The sequence below is a fragment of the Neomonachus schauinslandi genome, chromosome 16 (assembly GCF_002201575.2).
Source record: "Neomonachus schauinslandi chromosome 16, ASM220157v2, whole genome shotgun sequence".
Lineage (NCBI taxonomy): Eukaryota > Metazoa > Chordata > Mammalia > Carnivora > Phocidae > Neomonachus > Neomonachus schauinslandi.
The window spans coordinates 2,824,548-2,845,140 of record NC_058418.1 but is presented as its reverse complement, the minus strand read 5'-3'; the positions used below and the strand labels follow the sequence as shown (position 1 = coordinate 2,845,140).

Sequence of the window (20,593 nt, the reverse complement as noted above, 5' to 3'; positions counted from 1 at the left end):
TTCCCTCTCTCCCTCCCTCCCACTCTTCCCTCCCTCCTTCCCCTCCCTCCCTCCTGACTCTCTCTTTCCCTCTCTCCCTCCCTCCCACTCTTCCCTCCCTTCTTCCCCCTCTCCCCCTCCCACAAATACCACTTAAGCACCATCCGTGCCTCATCTGCAGACACAGCATGAGACACAGTCCTCACTCTCATGGACTTCCAGTGGGTCTGCTGCAGGACCCAGCAAGCACAGGGCAGTTGCAGGGGCCGCCCATAGTTGTGGGTGGGAAAGCACAGGGGCTGCAGGCAGACAGTAGGTGCCCACCAGACAGGGTGCAGGGGGTTGGCAATTCTTCAGGCAGCTGATGTGAAGGGGAAGAGGACGAGGATGTCCACCTGAGTCCCCGCTCTGTGCCAAGCAGCATGCTGGGCACCTCCCCTGCTGTCTCTGAGCCTCACCCCCACGTGGACAGCCTCTGGGGTGGGTATTCTCACCCCTCTCTTCCCAGATGTGGAAATGAGGTTCAGAGAAGGAACCCAAATGGCCCAGATCACAGACTCAGCCCCAGACCCAGAACTTGACCAGCTGGGTCTGTCCGGCTACAAAGAGGTCTGCCGTGCAGGCTGGGCATCTGAAGCTTAGGGTGGGGTGGGGGCGGAGCCCACCCACTTGGGTTGGGGCACTGAGCAGAGGGCCAGGGACAGTGCTGCACGGCGTGGGCAGGACACAGGGGCAGAACCGGGGCCTTCAGAGCCCAGGTCATGGGAGGTAAGTTGAGGCTCGAGGGAGGGCTAAGTTGCTGGGAAAAAGAAGTGAACCCTATTGAGGCGCCTGGCTGTCACACTGTGGATGCTACTCACATGTGGGGAGTGGAGCCCAGGGATTCTGCGGGACATCCTACAGTCACAGGACGGGCCCCCCACAGCAAGGGATGACCCGTCCCCCCCATGTCAGTGGTGCTGAGGTTGAGAAGCCCTGCTTTACAGGCCTGAAGCAGGCAGTCGGGGAGTGGGATCAGGGCCAGTGTCTGCAGGGCTCGCCCCCAGGCAGGCAGGGGCATTGGGAGGTGGACAGACCAGAGCTGGACTCTTGCTGAGTGATTTCCCATCCTGGAGCCTTTTCCTCATCAGCAAACGGAAGGTGGGATACCTGCTGTCCAGCGTCATCGTGGGCAGGAAGCCCAGCCCCACAGATAGCTCGGTACCTGCGCATGGGTAGTTGCCTGAGCACGGAGCTCACACCGCTCATCCATCGCAGTCTCCCGTCTGTCTGTTCCCCTCCCTCTCCCCACATCCAGGCCCGGCCCCCCGGCTGCGTCTGGCTGACGGCCCCCACGGGTGCGCCGGCCGCCTGGAGGTGTGGCACGGCGGGCGCTGGGGGACCGTGTGTGATGATGCCTGGGACCTGCGGGACGCCGCCGTGGCCTGCCGCGAGCTGGGCTGTGGGGGTGCGCTGGCCGCCCCCGGAGGCGCCTTCTTTGGGGAGGGCGCTGGACCCATCTTCCTGGACGACCTTCGGTGTCGGGGTAACGAGACAGCCCTGCGATTCTGCCCAGCACGGCCCTGGGGCCAGCATGACTGTCACCACAGGGAGGACGCTGGGGCTGTGTGTGATGGTGAGGACACAAGGGAGAGGCTGGGGGTGTGGGTGCGCTAGAGCCTCAAGTGGAGGCACAGGAAGTGGGGGGCTCGTGGGGTGTCCTGACCGCCCACTTGCCCCCATCCATGAAACCTCATTCTGCATCAGTGGTCCTGGGATGGAGGGTGTGGGGAGCTGTCCAGCATCACTGTGGTGGTGATCACCTCCCCCCACTCCAGGTATGCCTCTTGGATATGTCCCTCCCACGGCCCCGGCAGTGGACAGCAACGGCTCTTTGCCCAGGGAGGCGGCGTCCAGGCCTCTGGCCCCCACAGTGAGCCAGGCCCCAGGGACAGCAGGTGTCTCACCTCCTCCTGTCTCCCTCACTGTCCCTCGGGAGCCTGGACCAGAAGCTGGTGAGTCTGTTCTGCTCCCCGAGAAAACGGGGCCTTACCTACTGCTTCCTCCCCCGTAGTCAGCCCCCAGGCATCCTTTCTCCCTGCTCAGAGACTGTCTCATCCGGGGCAAAGACGAGGGTGGAGGAGGGAACAGAGCCCCATGCCCAGAAGGGTCTGTGCTTGGTTGAATGTTCTGCTGGTGCCATCTTGAAATGCGTGATTTTGGGGAGGCGGTCTCCTCACAACCACCGAAAGGACTGGATCCACAATCGTTGTCATTTGTAAAACACAGGCCTTAGTATTATTCAGGTGCAGTGCAGCCAGCAGATCAAGACGGGACCGCCGCTGGAAAGATAGTGGGTTTCTAGCCCACGTGCTGCAGGGGCCACGCAGGGAAGCAGCGCGTTGGCCAGGAGGCAGAGGGCGCGAGGGGGACCCGCAGCAAGAGCCTGGGCTGTGGCTTCCGTGGGAAGGAGCAGGCAAGGCCAAGGAAGGAGGCTTAGGGTCGGCTCGCCTGGATCGTTCCCGCGAGCGGTGGGGCGCAGGGGCTGCCCCTGGTTGTCGGGCGCCTGGCCCTGGGCGGCTGAGGGCGGGTGGACAGTGGCCCAGAGGGTGCGCGCCCCCCGGAGCAGGTGGGGGGTGGGCTCTGGATTGGCTGGCGTGCATACAAGAGGCACGCTCCGCTGGTTTCCTGTCTCTCGGAATTAGCCGTCCCTCGAGGGGCAGTCCCTGCAGGGTCAGCAAGGCCCTGAGAGGTCACAGCGTCAGAAACACAGACAGTGAGAGGCCTGGTTAGCACAGCTGACTCGCCAAGGGTGGGAGACTTGGTCTTGCTGGAGGCCTCTTTCCCCCTTTTCCTGTGGCACTCAGCGCTCGTGTGGCTGGTGCTGTCGCAGACACGGTCTGCGTCTCCCTCGGGTGACGCTCGCGGCCACGCGGGCCATGGGTGCTGCCTGGTGTCCGTGTTTCAGAGGAGGCCACATGGCTGAAACACGGGTGAAAGCAACTTGCTCCAGAGCCCACCTTCTCTTTTTGGTTCACTGCGGTAAACTATAGGTACCATGAAACTGACCACTGCAACTGTTCTTAAGTGTACATTTCAGTGGCATTAAATACACTCATAAGGTCGGGCAGCCACCACCATTCAGCTGTAGGACTCTGTCGCCATCCCAGACAGACTCCCCATTCCCCCTGCCCCAGCCCCAGGCACCCACCCTTCTACTTTCTCTCTCTACGAACTTGACTCCCCTAGGGACCTCATGCAGATGGAATCCTACAGTATTTGTGCTGATGTCCTCTAGGTTCGTCCATGGGGCGGGTGTCCGAATTCCCTTCCTTAGAAAGGCTGAATCCTATTCCATTTTGTGTGTATGCCTCACTTGGCTGTCCCTCCATCTAGTGATGGACACCCAGGCTGTGTCCACCCTTTGGCCACTGTGAACGGTGCGATGAACATTTGTGTGCAAGTATCTGTTTGAATAGCCATCTTCCCTTTATTTGTGGTAGATCCCGAGGAGTGGGATTTCCGGATCATATGGTAATTCTGCGTTGAACTTTTCGAGGAACCCAGACCGTGCCTGACTCTATCCCTTGTGCTTGCCACCAGGACGGATGGATGTGGGAAAGCCCAGATGGACAAATGGGTGGATGAATGCAAGGCAGGTGGAGGGACTCAGCGAGCCAGACGGCTTCCTGACTAATTCTTTGGGTCTCTTCCAACCTAGGGTCCCCCCAGCTGCGCCTGGTGGCAGGGCCCAGCAGGTGTTCAGGCCGGCTGGAGGTGTGGCACAACGGGCGCTGGGGGACGGTGTGTGATGACAGCTGGGACCTGCGGGACTCAGCTGTGGTCTGCCGGGAGCTGGGCTGCGGCAGAGCTCGGCAGCAGGACCCTGCGGCTGGCCGCTTTGGCTGGGGGGCTGGCCCCATCTGGCTGGACGACGTGGGGTGCTTGGGGACCGAGGCCTCACTCTCAGACTGCCCTGCTGCGCCCTGGGGGAAGCACAACTGTGCTCACAATGAAGACGTTGGAGTCACCTGCACTGGTAAGGAGGCCCTGCCCACCTGGTGGCTCCTGGAGGGCTTCCTGGAAGAAGGGATAGGAATTAACATCTACACTAACATCTACTGAGTGCTGTCTCCTAAGCCCCCGCCCTGGGCTGGGTGTTCCCACACCTGTGACCGCACTCGCGCCTCACAATTAGTACAAGCTGGTGGATGTTAGGCTCATTTTACTGAGGAAGCCATGGCACAGAGAGGTTAAGTAACTTGCCCAAGGTCACACAGCAACTAAGTGGCAGAGTTGGGATTCTTTCTCCTCCCCAAGATAAAGGAGGTGAAAAGAGGGACACTGGGAGACGGAGAGAAGCCAAAGTGAGGGCCAGCTGCAGTAAGTGCAAGCGTTGTGTCTGTCTCGTTCGTTTGCTAACATTTATGGAGTGCCACTGAGCCAGGTGCTGGGGCCTCAGGATGCAACGATCACAGTCCCGGCCTTTGGAAAGCTCACAGCTCACTGACAGAAAGAGATGCACCAACAAATCACGGCAAACCCGTGTGACATGTTATCATTTGGGGGGGCCCAAGACCAGCCTCAGGTTCTATGATCTTCTAGAAGAACTCACAAAGAAATCAGAAGAGCTGTCAAAAACCAGTCAAGGCAGAGGCACAGGGGCTGGTTCAGGGGAGACCTTCAGGGAGCTTCCAGCCGTTGTCCCAGAAGAGCCATGCAGACAGCACTTAGTTGTCCCAGCAGGGGCGAGTGACCACACACACGCAGCACTGCCAAGCAGAGATGCTCCCCTACCTCCGTGTGCAGTTTTTATAGGAGCTTGGTTACAAGCTATGGCTGCCTGCCAGCTGGCTGCCCATACGTCAAATGTTGGTACCGACTCTCTGGGTAGCCCCAGGAACCAGGGGCCAAGGGCCAAACCTTTCTTTGGGCACAGGTGACACTTTAGGACACACAGGTGCCAATCAGAGAGATGTGACAACAGTGGTGACCCACAGGATGGAGTCACTGAAGCTAAAGCCACATAGCCACAGAAGGGTTTTGAGCTGGGGAGTGACCCGCCAGACCTGGTACCACTCTGGTAACTGGTAAGAGCTGGACAGGCAGAAAGGGAGACTGTCAGAAGTTACAGGAAGTGACGCCATGGGTTGCCTCAAGATGAAGAGGAGAGGTCAGATGTGGGAAGGGCAGAGAGGATCAGTCACGTCACAACTGTAAAAGCCAAGGAGCAGGGGGTGGTGTTTCTGGCCAGGAGGTTTGTATCCCCAGCATCTGGCAGAGTGCCTGGGTCATAGAAGATGCTTGATAGGGCGCCTGGGTGGCTCAGTTGGTTAAGCGACTGCCTTCGGCTCAGGTCATGATCCTGGAGTCCCGGGATCGAGTCCCGCATCGGGCTCCCTGCTCGGCAGGGAGTCTGCTTCTCCCTCTGACCCTCCTCCCTCTCATGCTGTCTCTCATTCTCGCTCTCAAATAAATAAAATCTTTAGAAAAAAAAAAAAAAAAAAAAAAAAAAAAAAAAAGAAGAAGATGCTTGATAAATGTTGGTGACATGCATGAGTGAATGAATAATGAACAAATGAATGGAAACTTGGTGATTGCAGAGATGAGAGAGAAGGAGAGATCTAAAAGACACCTTGTCATTATGGTATCCACCATCTTCCCTGTCCTCTCCTCCCACCTTCCAGACACCCCTGGCCTGGACTCCATCGCAGACCCCTTCAGTTGGAGCTGGATCCCTGGCCTGGGTAGAGATCCGGATGCCTGGCTCCCTGGGGTACTGGCCACCAAGCCCCCCGCAAAGCTGACCCCCAGTGTTCCCGAGAAAACCACCACCAAGGCCCCAGGGAAAATGCCCAAGAGTACTAAGAAGTGGGTGACCAAAAATGCAAGGAGACCAACCACTCAGCCCCCTGCGATGCCAACCACTAAACACTCCAGGGTCCTGGGCACCCAGAGGCCCCCTGAACTGACCTCACGTACCACTACAACCCTGACCACTGAAGCCTCCCGAAGAACAGTTTCTGAGTCTACTACCAAGTTGACCACTGAGGTTCCCCACAGGATGACCTCACATACTACTGCAACACGGACTCCCCGGGCCCCCCGAGAACGGACCGCTAAGACCGTGGCAACACCAACCACTCAAGGCCCCCGAGAAATGACCTCTGAGGCCATGGTGCAGCGAATCCCTCTGGCCTCCACAGAGCCATCCGCTGACACCCCAGCACAAGGTTCTCCAGAGTCTTCCAAAGACCCAGCCCCCTCCCCCACTGGGAGCACCGCTGGGGGATCAGGTGAGCGGAGGGAACATGAAGAGGTGAGGCTGACCCCTCTTGACCCCTCCTGACTTGGGGTCTTCTACCAGCAGGCCCGTTCCGGGTGCGTCTGGCCGATGGGCCCAACCGGTGTGCTGGCCGGCTGGAGGTGTGGCATGCTGGGCGCTGGGGGACAGTATGCGATGACAGCTGGGACCTGCGGGACAGTACCGTGGCCTGCTGGGAGCTGGGCTGTGGAAGGGTCCGGGCCCGAGTGGGCAAAACCCACTACGGCCCCGGGACCGGTCCCATCTGGCTGGATGACGTGGGCTGCAAGGGAATGGAGGCCTCGCTGAGTGACTGCCCTGCTAGGGCATGGGGCCAGCACAACTGTGACCACGAGGAAGACGTGGGCCTCACCTGCACTGGTACTGGGGATGGGGTGGGGGACCCAGAGTCACTCCAGGAGGTTCTGGAAGGGTAGTCTGGAGCAGCAGCAAGGACCTGAGACAGGGTGGGGCTCAACCCATGCCCCACTTTCTCCCAAGGCTACGCGGATGAGGATGATTATCCTCCCTGGACCTGGGATCCCACCTCGGGAGAGGACCTGGCCAAGGCGACCACCGCTGCAGGGGTACCTGGACACAGGCTCTCCTGGGGCACCACCAAGAGCCCAGGGGCCCCCTCCCCGGCGACAAGGCATCTTCCGGACACAGGTGAGGTGCACGGCCAGGGTGCGGATGGGGCCCCCATCAATTTGTGTGCGCCTCCCGGCAGGGCTTCCCAAGAGACCCCAAAGTGAGCTGGCCTGGGTGTCGGAGATCACGGACAGGTTCTCCGCGGCTCTAGAGACCCTAAAACGTTCCCTCCTTGGGCTCTCCTCGAGAGCCTTGAAGAGGAGACCCCCGTGTGTCTCTGAGCATCAGACCAGGATCAGCACGGCCTGACCTCACAGGCCTCCCGCAAACCAGCCGCGACACCTGAGACTGGGCCCCTCCATCCAGAGCCCCGAGACCTCCCAGCTGGCCGAGGTCACCACGCCATCCTGCAGCCCCCTACAGCTTGGCCCGTGCGGCCGACCTGAGTGTCCTTTCACCCCTGCGGCCACACCCGGAGCCCGTGCGCCCCAGCCCACGTGCTCCATTGCCTGCTCTCGGGGGCTTCTCCGCGGCGTGTCCCTGGCCCCGCGTCCCTGCGCGTGCTGCTCACATGGGCTTCTCCGCGGCGTCTGCCTGGCCCCTGCGTGCTTCCCTGCGCGCTTCCCTGCGCGTGCGCTTGCTCTCCCGGCTTTCTCCGCGGCGTCTCCCACGCCCCGCGTCCCTGCACATGCGCACGTGCTCTCGCGGGCTTCGCAGCCGCTGCCGCCCAGCGTCCCTGCGCATGTGCATGTGTGCGCACGCGCATCCGCGGCTCTTCCATCCTCTCCCCCCCGCCCCGGTCTCGCTCTTCCATTCCCCCACTCCACGTCTCCATCGCTCTGCTGTTCTCCTGGTCTGCTAGTCTCTCACCATCGCTCTCGTGTGCTTACATCCAGTGCACACTCCCCGCGTTCCTGTTTTCCCACAGTCGATGCCTCCATCCTCCCCTGTTCTCGCTCTCTCCGCCTCCTCCTCCTCCTCTGGGACCCACTGTTTCCCACGCCAGCGGCTCGGCCTTGCCCTGCGTGCCCTGCTGTCTGCCTGCCCCGCAGCCCGGCCACTCGTGCTTCTTGCCGCCCCTCTGTGCCTCGCACGCTGACTCCTTCGCCTTCAGCTCACAGCTGTCTCCTCCCGCCCTGGCCCCGCCTTTTTCACTCCATCCAGCTTGCTGCCCCCTCCCTCCTTCTCCGTGTGCTCTCCCATCCCCCGAAGGCCCCACTTCTGCCTGTCGCCCCGCGCCCCTCTCCTTGTCTTCTCCTGAGGGACTCGTCGCTTCAGGAACGGGGCGCCCCGCCCCTCGGGCATTTTCCCGCCTTTTTCTGGCGCTCAGCACGCACGCGCACTCCGCTGTCCTCGGGAGGAGGAGTGGGCCCAATCCGCTTCACGCCCTGTGACGCCACAGGCGCGCTGCGCCTCCTGATTGGCCGGCAGACCCACGCCCGCGGTAATAAAATCCGGTGAAGCGCTCTGTGGGCGTCCAGAGCGGCGACCTGTACGCGAGGTTGGGCTCCTCGTGAGGGGAAACGGAAGGGAGGAGCGGGCCGAGGGAGGGGCGGGCCGAGGGGCCGCCGCGCTTTAGGGTGGGGGATCGGAGTTGTGAGGTAGGGCCGGTCCTGCCCAGTTTTCTGAGGTGCTGCTCCCGGGTGCATTGCGGCTGGGGTTCTAGAGCCTTTGTTCTCTGCAACCGGCGCAGACCCCTGTTTGTCCTCTAGCGCCCCCTCGTGGCGGAGACGGTCAGACGCGGGGCATAGAGTTCTTTCTTGGAGTGGGGGGGAGGGGAGGCGACTACGTGAGCTCAGAGAAGTGCAGAATTGCGAGCCGCTCAAGGGAAATCTCGGGGTAGTCCCAGATACAGTAATAAGGGGGCCAGATGGGGAGTGGGAGGAAGGACAGACATGAATTCCTATCCTCACTGCAAAGTGACCCTGAAAATAGATGACTCCAGTTCTTTGAGCCTGTTTCTTCCTCTGGAAAAACAGTCCAGCCGAGCTAACTCCGTGCTGGGCACGCATGATTCCAACAACCGGGAGACCTAGGTCCTGTTAATGCCCGTGTTTCAGATGGGGAGAAAATTTGACTCAGAACTTAAACACAGGAGCCGCTGTTGAGGTCCATCTTACATGATTTCACACACATTTTGCTCATTGGGTTGGGAAAGATTACTGAATTACTGAGCTAATTATCAGCGAGTTGCTTAGTCCAGCTCTTCGGCTTCCACTTGTGGCTCCACCAAGATGAGAACTAGCTGGGTGACCTCAGGTCCCAATCCCATGAACAAAATGTGTGTGAAATAGTTTAAAACCACAGAACGTTGGTGGTTAGACTGATTTACCATAAATGAACAACAGCTGCAGGATCCCAGGGAAGGAGTTGTTATTTCTAGTGGAGCAATCAGGAAAAACCTTGCAGAGGAAGTGGTATTATCCAGTGGCAGACACCAGGAGGAAGGGAATTCTCAGAGGGGCAAAGGCTCTCCGTGAGAAACCGCATCGCCAGTGGGACACTGTCATCTCCCTGGACCCTTAGCTCCATCGCGCGTTTGTTAACTGTCAGAAGTCCTACAGGGCTCTCCCAGGGCTGACACCAAGGTGTGAGCAGGGATGTGTTCCTTCTGGAGGCTCTAGGGGAGGAGAATCTGTTCCTGTACCTTTTCTGGCTTCTAGAAGCCCCACGTTCCTTGGCTCGTGGCCCTTTCCTCCATGTTCAGAGCCAGCAATGTTGCACCTCGCTGACCTCTCTTCTGTCTTCACATCTTTCTCTGTCCTGATTTTAAGGATTTGTGTGATTGGATTGGGCCTACTGGATTGATGCAAGATAATCTCTTCCTCTCAAGGTCTGGACCTTTAATCACATCTGCACTATCCCTTTGCCACAAAAAGGTAACCTCTTCACAGGTTCTGGGGATTAGGGTACAGGCATCTTTGGGGGAGAATTATTCTGTCTATCATCGAATGTGTGCTGTAGAGACTCAGCAGAGACACATTTGTTGACTGAATTGTAACAGCTGAGGCTAGAGGCTTCAAAGGTTGAATTTTCACTTTCTAGTTCATTGAAGTAACATTTTTCGAGGCTTCTCGGAATTTGGAGACACAGACATTAACTCGTGTGTCAAATACCTGCCGTGTGACAGGCGTGACTACTAACCCCTGGGAACATAGCAGTGATGAGCAAGGGAAAGGGAGGCTGCGATTTGCGATTTGGAATAGGATGGCCGAGAGATGCCTTACTGAGAAAGTGCCCTTTAAGTGATGACCTTCAGGAGGAGAGGGAGAAAGCCATGCAGATATCTGGTTGGAGAGTGTTTCATACAGAGGGAACAGTGCCTTCGAAGGCTTTGAGGTGGAAGTGTACTTAGCTGGTTCCAGAAACGGCAGCAAGGTCAGTGGGGCTGAAATGGAGTGGTTGATCGGAATGATGGCAGGAGATGAGATCTGTTCTGGGGAGCCCCGAGGGAGCTAAAGGTGCATTCCAGGCAGAGGGAGCAGCACATGCAAAGGCCCTGTGGTGAGATCTTGAGAGAATGGCAAAGATACCAGCATGGCTGAAGCAGAGTAAGCCAGGCAGGGTGAGAGTGATAGCAGAGGGCTAGACTCTGAGTTTTATTCTCTATGCAGCAAGAAGCCCTCAGTGGAGCATTTTGAGCTAGGAAGGACATGGTCACATGTGCATTTTCAAAGCAGTCACCCAGGATGCTGCATGGGAAATGGATGGAGGAGCTAGAGTGCATACAGGGAGGCTGAGAGGTCTCTGGAAAGGTGACAGTGGTCTCTGCCGGAGTGGCAGTGGAGACTAAGAAGTGGATTATGTAAGCTATGTTTTGGGAGTTGAGCTGATGGATTTGAGTGATGGGTTGGGTAGGGCGTGTGAAGAGGGAGGTGGGAGATGGGGATCCACCTTTTACTGGATCAGGGACTACTGCAGCTGGATCCACAGGATCCACAGTGGGAATATTAGATCCATTGGTGATGCGTTTAACACACCCAAGTGGAGACATTAGATACGTAATACTAGAGCTCTGAGGAGTGCTTGGGCTGAAGATATAAATTGACAGGATGGGATTTGAAGCTGTGGGAATGGATGAAGCTGTGCAGACAGATAGCCTTGTCTAATGGACCTCCCACACCCAGCTTGGGAGGTGGGATGATTGATGGATTTGGGCTTTTGCTGTATGTTATGGCTGCATGAGGTCATGCAGAGGGAAGGGGATCCAAGAGTAAATGCAGGATTAAATTAAAATCAGAGGTTGGATGAAATCATAGCTAGTATTCATTGAATATGCTCCACATGTCAGGGACCATCTACCAGCATCACATGGCTTAACTCACTTCCTCCCCCAAGGAACCTTATGAGATCAGTTCTATCCTTAACACCCTTCTACAGATAAGGAAACAGGTACAAAGAGGCCAGTACAGCAAAAGGCAGAGCTTGGATTCTAACTCCAGGATTTACACTCCTAACCACTCTAGCCATGGAGACAGGGAAGGAGCATATGACAGAATTAGCTCTGAAGAACCCAGAAAGCATAAAGCAGGGCATGACTTCATTGAGGGGGGAGGGGAGTGGCCTTTGAATAAAATCTTGAAGGATGAATAAAAGCTGACCAGGGGAGGAGTAGGGTAAGACTCAGGAGATCTGCACCCCAAGGGAAAGAGGTCTCCATTTAGGACCAGGTACACCTGCATGGGTCTGAAGCCTAGCACTGCTCCTTGGCTGTGTGACTTTGGGAAAGTTCCTTGCCCTCTCTGGGCTTCAGTTTGGTCATCTGTAGCAAAACGGCAGCTTCTCCACCCACCCTCTCCCCATGAGATTGCCAAAAATTAAAATGTCTGACAGCATGAAGGATGTGGGATGAAGGTGGGCATGAGAATCTGCACCTATTTAGGAGGGCAGTTTAACAATATCTAGGGGGATGCATCTGCCTTCCACAGAGCAGTTACACAGTTAGGTATTGAGGAGTTCTCACTCATGAACCCAAGGACACAGATCTAAGGAATTCACTGCAGCCATATTTGTAACAGCAAAACATTGGCCACAGCCTAACCGCCTGTCAACAGGGGTACAGAGGAATCAACAGCTGTGTATTCATACGACGGAATAGTATATGAAGGTTAAAAAGAAGGAGCTAGAGATAGATGAATTTAATTCAAAGAATAAGCTTATCACATGCCAGGTTTTGCGACCCCATGCAGTAGACCATCATGGTACCCATTTTACAGGTGAGGAAACTGAGTCATGGAGAAGTTCAGTGACTTGCTCACCCAGCTAGAAGGGACACACCCACAAACCAAGCTGCAAAAGGACGTATGCAGTATATATGTAGATGGGCAGAGTCTTCAACTTAGGAAGCTAAAGCATGGAGAAACAATATGGCATCAGAGAGTCCTTCAGGGAAGGGGTATGATTGGGCCTCACAAAGACTGTAACTCTGGAATGCTGCTTCTTAAATTAAAAATGCATATTTTAATGAAAAAAAATCAAACTGATCCCATGCTAACGGACCACGAGCAGGTGGCCATATCTTAGAGGACATTTCAAGAACACAGAGGCACAAGGAGTATGCCTGCAGTTGGTGGGCTGACATTTTAACGGAGTTCAATTTATGTTCTCAGTGGAGTTCTCCTAAAACCCAGCATCTTGAAAAGAAATCTTCACCGCTAATGGTTTTTCTCTCATATTTTTTCCATTTTTAACTTTTTAATTAATAGTACTGCTAATGGTTTTTAAAATTCCTAATGAGTGTGACCGTCAGGTAGGATTTCATGGTTATCCTCTTAAGATATTTGACAGGCATGGGGAAGGTATTTAATTAAGAACGGTTAATAATAGAGAGACATGACCGAGGTATCTGCAATGCTGGTCATCAGGGTGAAAATTGACCCATGTTCTATTCGTGTGTAATGTATTAGCAGGTGACAGAGCAAGGGATTTCTGCAACTGGGACAGCTAGCTACAGAGCTCAAAGTGACCAGGACAAACATGCCTAGTATGTCAGATACCATCCTTCTGCCTGGTTTCACATGCAGAGTGGGAAAATATCTGTGGTGGAGAAGGGAAAGGCAAAGGCTCAGAGGTGCACAGAGGCTAGATGTGAACATCTCAAGGTTTGGGGTCCAGGGTGAGCAGCAACACCATGTGGAAGGCGGCATGGTAAGAGGGGGTGCTGGAGAGGTGGGCAGGGGGCAGTTAATCAAGTGAAATGAGGAACATGGACTTTACAGTTGTACAATGTTGTGGATACACTCAAACCCACAGAATTGTACACGTTAAGGTATGTGAATTATATGTCAACAAAACTATTGTGTTTTTTAAATGATTTATTTATTTACCTGAGAGAGAGAAAAAGCATGCACGCACACGTGCAAGTGAAGGGGAGGGGCAGAGAGGAAAGGGGAGAACCTCTAGCAGACTCTCTGAGTGCTGAGCATGGAGCCCCATGTGGGGCTGGATCTCACAAACCTGAGATCACAAGGTGAGCTGAAATTAAGAGTCAGACGCTTAACCAACTGAGCCACCCAGGCGCCCAACAAAGCTATTGTTAAAATAGGTTTGTTTTTTTTAAAGATTTTATTTATTTATTTATTAGAGAGCGAGCGAGAGAGAAACAGCATGAGAGGGGGGAGGGTCAGAGGGAGAAGCAGGCTCCCCGCCGAGCCGGGAGCCCGATGCGGGAGTCGATCCCGGGACTCCGGGATCATGACCTGAGCCGAAGGCAGCCGCTTAACCAACTGAGCCACCCAGGCGCCCCAAAGATTTTATTTATTTATTTGAGAGAGAGAATGAGATAGAGAGAGCATGAGAGGGGGGAGGGTCAGAGGGAGAAGCAGACTCCCCGCCGAGCAGGGAGCCCGATGCGGGACTCGATCCCGGGACTCCGGGATCATGACCTGAGCCGAAGGCAGTCGCTCAACCGACTGAGCCACCCAGGCGCCCAAAATAAGTTTTTTGATCCACCAAGCTAGAAGACTGAATTCAGTCTTTCTATTCTCCCTATATAAAATGATATACTTTACATTATATTTTACATTATACTTATAAAATGGTATATTTTTATTATTACACAGCTGACCATTGAACAACACGGGGGCTAGGGGCACTGACCCGCACGCAGTCAAAAATCTACATATAACATTTGACTCAAAACTTAACTACTAATAGCCTACTGTTGACTGATAACATAAACAACACATATATATTATACACACATATAAACACATATATATTATACACACATATTAAACACACATATATATTATATACTATATTTTTATAATAAAGTAAGCTAGAGAAAAAAGTTACTAAAATCGTAAGGAAGAGAAAATATATTTATAGTACCATACTGTATTTATGGAAAAAATCCACATGCAAGTGTTCCTGCATAGTTCAAACCTATGGTGTTCAAGGGTCTCTGTATATTATACATTTATATGTTATATAAAATTATTGTCATGTAGAGATTATCCAAGTGTATTCATCTAAAAACCATAGGGAAAATCATACAGAAATGTTCCTGGTGGTTCATTAATAAAGATATTATAGGGTTTTTTTTCCCCCCCGAGGGAAAAATAAAGAATGAGTAGGGGCAGGGACATCAGGACATTGACATAATAACTGTTCTTCTTTTATAAGCTGGTTTAGTCCAAGTTTCTGTTCTTGGTAGTTCAGAGCATCTCAGCTGAGTCACCAGGGTGGCTGTGAAGTCAGGGAGGAGATTGGGGTGGTGGTCTAGTTGAGACAGGACGAAGCCTGAGTTTGGGTCCAAGAGGAACAGAGGGTCAAAATCAAGCGAAGCGAGACTCAGTTCTCCCTATATCTCTCAAGGTGATGAGGATAGTTATGAGCCTTCCCGGACGTGGGATACACCTTCAGGAGGGGCTCTGCCCAAGGGGACACCCACCGCAGGCAGACCTGGATCCATTCTTACCACCACTATCACCCGGAGCCCAGGCCATTCCTCTCCAGCTCCAAGGATCCATGGGGACACAGGTGAGGCATGTAGCTGTGGCAACCAGGTTGTTTGTGTTGTGGGGTAGAGAAATGGACTCCAAGTTCCCCAGTGGTGACCCCACTCTTACCCCAGAGACCCAAAAGAAATGTATCCTGAAACAAGGGGTTATTATCTACATCAGTGGCCCTCAACTGGGAATAATTGGCAATATCTGAAGATGTTTGGGATTGTCATGACTAAGAGTAGTGAGGCTACTAGAACCTAATGGGTAGAGGCCACAGATGTTGTTACATATCCTACTACATACAGGACAGTCCCCCACAACAGGAATCATCCAGCTCCAAATATCAACGATGCCCAGGTGGGGAAGCCCTAACCTATACTATGCAATTCACTCTGACAAATCAATAAAAAAATGACCCTATACGAGAATGGGTAACAGTTATGAATAGGCGATTCACAGAAGGGAAAGCCCAAATGGCCAACAAGTATATGTAGAAACATTCACACTCATAAGAAATCAGGATATTCAAATTAAAATGATGACAAGCATGGACAAAATTTGAAAGGTAGGTAATATTGAGTGTGGGTGAAGATGTGGGAATACAGACATCCCCACTGGATATAGCTATTTGATAAAGATAGGTTAGTGAGATTAAGTATGATTGTACATTGTGACCCAGCAATCCTCTTCCTGTATTCCAGAGAAATTCTTGAACAGGCTCCTAAGGGAAGCCTATGTGAGGGTTTTCTTTGGAATGTGATATCAGGGAGTTGGAGGCAGGTTACATGTCCCGCAGTGGGTAACAAGAGAAATGCAGTGGGTACACATGATGGAATCCCATGCGATAGCTAAAGCAATGACTGACTAGCTACACACAGAGCAACATGGGGCGGTAGGAACAACATAATATGGAGGAAGACAGAAGCAGAATGAAATTTCCAATGATTTGCAAAAACTGAAAAGCACAAACACAAAAATACACATACACTTAATATATTAACATATATACATATATGCCTTCTATATGGTATAAGATATTGTATAAGGACATATGTCAAATACATTAATGGAGGTAGCTGTGGGAGAAAGTGCAAGGGATGGAGATCGGGGAAGAAAAGGGAGAAGAAAGAAGAGACATTGCAGGACTGTTGATGACAATATACAGAGGAGTATGATTAGCTTAGCTCTCTGTACCTTGCGTCTGAAAAATTAAAAAGACCACTGTAGGCATCTGAACCCCTACAGTATTTAAGCAAGCTGAGATTCTTGAAATAATAACTAAACCAGTTAATATTTACTGAGCAATATACCATGTGTTGGGTACTATTCTAAGCACTTTACATATATTACCCCTTTAGCCCTCATAACATCTATAGGAGCCCTATGATGTAGGTATTAGAATTATGCCCATTTCACAGATGAGAGAAATTGAGGTATGGACATCAATGACTATGACAGTATTAATAATCACAAGAGTGCCTGTTACATGCTAGGCACTGTCCTAAGTCCCTGATGATTCAGGAGCTCCCTGAATCATCACAGCTCTACAAGGGAGGTCCGTTGATCATCCACAAACTGAGATTCAAGGCAGTTAAATAACTTGTCCATGGTCACCCAGTTAGGAAGCGACAGGTCTGGGGTTTAAGCCCTGGCTGGAGGCCAAACCCTTTACTTAACCACTTCTCTACTGCTGTAAACAAATGGCAAGAACAGGATGCACATCAAAAATCCTACAGGAAAACTGGAATTCTCTAGAGCTATATCGTTCAGTATGGTAGCTGTCAACACAGGTGGCTTTTTACTTACATGAATCAAAAATTTGAAAAATTAGGGCAACCCCCTCAGGTCCCCTCCCTCCTTGGGAGTTTTGTATTATCACTTTGCTAAGTCTCAATAAACCTTGCTTTGCTGCCCACAAAAAAAAAAAATTTTTTTTTAATGAAACTCATTTCCTTAGTTGGACTAGCCACATTTCAGGTACTCGGTGGCCACATGTTATCATATCCATCACTGAGAAAGTGATCATTAATGACCTAGACTCTGAATGCAAAGGACTTTGCTTCTTATCTTGTCCCCACAATTTGCGAACTGTATCTGTGAGACCTATGGCAAGTTACCTACCCTCTTGGCCTGACTCCCCTCATCTGCAAAAAGGGATAAAATTCTCATTTACCTGGAAGCTGAGCCAGGAAGGGGGTGAGGCTTCTCACTCTACTCAGGCCCTAAATGTAAGGGGCTGCCAAAACACTCAGTTATCAAGGTAAATAGTATCTTTATAGTTTTAAAAATAAAAATTAATGTAAAACATTCACAATGAACTAAATATCAAAAATTTAACTAAAGGCAGGATCCTATCTACCTCACTTGACTTTCCCTAATCCTGGCCCCGTCAGATTCTGTCGGGGTAAAATTTTGACTTTTTTGTTCACAGTGGATCTCTTGCAATAATTTTGTTTAAAAATGTGACATAAAAATCTTGACTACTGAGATTACGCTCAGAACCCTCTTGCATCCCCCCTCATGCTTCTGCACCTTCTGGCATCTCCCACATTCCTCCCCCCATGTGCCCCCTCATCCCCTCTGCCCTTCAGCCCCTCCTGCATCCCCAGGTAAGCCTCCACATCCCCCACACTCCCGCATTTTCCCCGCATGCTTCCACAACCCCCTGCAGCCTCCTCCTTCTGCCCCCCACGTTTCCGCCCCCTCCCGCCTTCCGCGGTACCCCTCACCTCCCTCGCGCTCCCTCACCCGCGGTGGAGGACGCCAGGTGGCGCCTGGACACACCACAGGTGGCGGGGAGGTGGGGCGCTAGGGCGGGGTGAAGTCTGCTGGCAACCCATGATGTCACAAGGCCCTGCGCTCTCCCGTTGGTCGGCTCCTCCCTGGAGGGGCGGGGCGGGCCACGGGGGTGGGCGGGGCAAGCTGACCTCGGCCATCTGTCTTTCCTCCTCCTCCAGGTTCCCTGAGGAAACCGTGGCCCGAGCGTCGGCTGCAGCGTCCCACAGCGGCCAGGACGGCGCCCCCTGCCCCTTCCCCAGTTCCCTCGGCCTCGCCAGAGCCCCCTGGCCCACCGGTGACCCCCGACTCTGCGCCACGGCTTATTCCCGAGACAGCTTCAACGCGGGAGGTGACCTCTGACCCTCCTGGCACTTTGCCACCCAGCCCAGACCTGGCCTCCCGGATGAACTCTGACCTCACCTTGACAACCCCTGGCCTCAGTCTGTCCACCCCTGAGGCCGCTGTGATTCCAGCGCTGACACCTGATCTCTCACCCACCCTACCACCCACCTTGCCCAAAGAACTGACCTCTGACCCCTCTGCACCAGCAGCGGTGACCCACCTTTTTTCTACCTCAGAGTTGACTCCAGAATCTGACACAACCCCAAACTGGGACACAGCTCCATACGCCAACACAGTTCCAGATCATTCCAGATCCCCAGACCCTTCCACAAGCCCCCACCCCACTAGCACCCCTCACTCCACCTTGACCTCTCACCCCTCCATGACCTCTCAACCCATGACCACCCCTCACTCCACCACGACCCCACAACCCACCACACCTCCACAACCGCCCACACCCCCCCAGCCCCCCACACCCCCTCAACCCACCATAACCCCTCAACCCATCACATCCCCTCCTCCTACCACAGCCCTTTACCTCACCACAACCCCTCAACCCACCATGACCCCTCGGTCCACCACACCCCCTCAGTCCACCGCCGCTCAACCCACCACAACCCCTCACCCTATCACAACCCCTTACCCTGCCACGACCCCTCACCCCACCATGACCCTTCATTCTACCACCTCTACTCGCCCCGCCATGACGGCCGACCCTACCTCAACCCCCATGAGCACTATCAAGTCCATTCTGACTTCCTTGGGAACAGAACTCTTCTCTCCCGCTCCAGCACCAACAGTCAAGCCTAGCCTACAGCCCTGGTTGACCTCCACGGGGTCCTCCCGTCTCTCTACATCCCAGATGTTGAGCCTAGCGCCTTTTCCAGCCTCAGAGTCCAGCCACTCCAGGCCTTCTCCAGCCCCAAGCATGGACACACTGTCCACTCAGGACTTTGAACCACCAAGAAGCCAGAGCCCCAAACCAAGCCTACCACCCACCCAGACCCCACACTCAGGCCCTGACCCTACTGTGACCTCTGACCTCCACCTGTCTTCCATGGCCCACCCCTTGGCTCAACCTCTCCCTGACCATCTCACCCCAAAGCCAACTCCTTGTCAGAGCCCAGACCCCCTTGGCCCCTGTGTGGCACTGCCACCACCTGTAAGGGTCATGGCTTGTGAGCCGCCTGCCCTGGTGGAGCTGGTGGCTGCTGTGAGGGACGTGGGTGGCCAGCTGCAGAGGCTGACCCTGGTCCTGGAACAGGAACTGCAGCAGCGCCAAGCCCTGGGACTGGGGCTGACCCAGCTGGTGGAGGCCACCCGGAACCTCGGGCAGCTGGGTGAGGTTGTAAAAAGACTTGCTGAGGGGGCCTGGCCCCCCAGCACATCTGCACCAACCACCACCACCCCAGAGGAGGAAGAAAGGCCTCTGAGGGGGGACGTGTGACCCTGTATGGGATTTGAGGGGCTGAGACACACCCAAACAAAAAATGAAAACCAAAGTATCTAATTAAAAACAAAATATCAGTGACATTTGTGGGGACCTAGGGGGAACTCCAGAGAGATGGAATCACAAGATTGGTCTTGATTTGTCAATCCCACAGGCACCAGGCAAGGCAATGGTGTTTCTGGTGATGGCGTTGGTGATAATGGGTGATGAGCATGATGGTCGTTGTGACTGTGGCAGACGTATGGTGGTGAGCTTTACAACGGCAGTGATGGTGGGGACGGTCTTGGTGACAACGATGATGGTGATGGAAGTGAGGTTGGCCATGATCATGGCGGTGATGATGATGAAGGTGCTCATGGGCATGGGCATGAGTGTGACGACATAATGATGAAGATCATGATGGAGATGGGGGTGCTGAAGATGCCACCATGGCACTGACGAAGCCCCGTGGTGGGAGAAATCTTTGTCTTGTTCACAGATGTATGCCCAGCTCTTCGAACGGAGCCTGACGCAGAGTGCACACTCCTTAAATACCTCTTGAATGAATGAGTACATGATAATAATAATAATGACTAATATTTGTTGGGTCAGGCTCTGTTTTAAGGGCTTCAAGTGCATAAGGTCACTTTATCTTCATGAACACCTGCTGAGGAGGGTACTGTTACCACAGCTCAGCAAAGAAGGAGTGAGCTTTGGAGCCTGAACACCTGAGTTTGCTTGTGGCCATGAACCTGAGCCAGTTACCTAACTTCTTGGTCTGAGTTTTTCCGACCATGAAAGGGGGATAATAAGTACATACCTCACGGGTTGCTGTGCCGATTAACTGATAAATTAATGCATATGTAAGAGCGCTTAGCACAGGGCCTGGCTCTCGATAAGTGCTCATTCTGTGCCAGTTGTTATTGTATTTATCCCCATTTTACAGATCAGGGCACTGAGGCCCCAGGTCACTCAGGGAAGATCTAGTGGAGCCATGATTGGTGCCCAGGCCTGTCTGACCCAGGGTCCTTGCTCATAAGTCAGACTATCCTGGACTCGAGACTATGTCCAGGCGGTGGGACTCTGGGGTTTTGTTTCCTTTCTCTGAACCTTCTCGTCGGGTACACGGGGAGAGAAATAGCACCTGCCTCTGGGGAGGTGGTGGTGGTGAGGAGTAGATGAGGTAGTGTGGGCGAGGACAGAGCTCGGCATATCATGTGCTCAGTTAACAAGAATGATCGT

The 20,593-nt window shown here is 53.6% G+C and overlaps 1 protein-coding gene across 1 annotated transcript in view; it reads left to right on the top strand.

The window, feature by feature from the left end:
- SSC5D (scavenger receptor cysteine rich family member with 5 domains) overlaps positions 1 to 19,389 on the top strand; it is a 22,253-nt gene extending 2,864 nt beyond the window's left edge. The window contains exons 7-14 of the mRNA XM_021682300.2: positions 1,277 to 1,594; positions 1,797 to 1,973; positions 3,680 to 3,997; positions 5,646 to 6,254; positions 6,329 to 6,643; positions 6,764 to 6,931; positions 14,672 to 14,836; positions 17,760 to 19,389. Coding sequence (XP_021537975.2) covers positions 1,277 to 1,594; positions 1,797 to 1,973; positions 3,680 to 3,997; positions 5,646 to 6,254; positions 6,329 to 6,643; positions 6,764 to 6,931; positions 14,672 to 14,836; positions 17,760 to 19,369 — 3,680 coding nt within the window. The 3' untranslated portion in view covers positions 19,370 to 19,389. The remainder of the gene's footprint in view (positions 1 to 1,276; positions 1,595 to 1,796; positions 1,974 to 3,679; positions 3,998 to 5,645; positions 6,255 to 6,328; positions 6,644 to 6,763; positions 6,932 to 14,671; positions 14,837 to 17,759) is intronic.
- Positions 19,390 to 20,593: the final 1,204 nt, after the last annotated feature.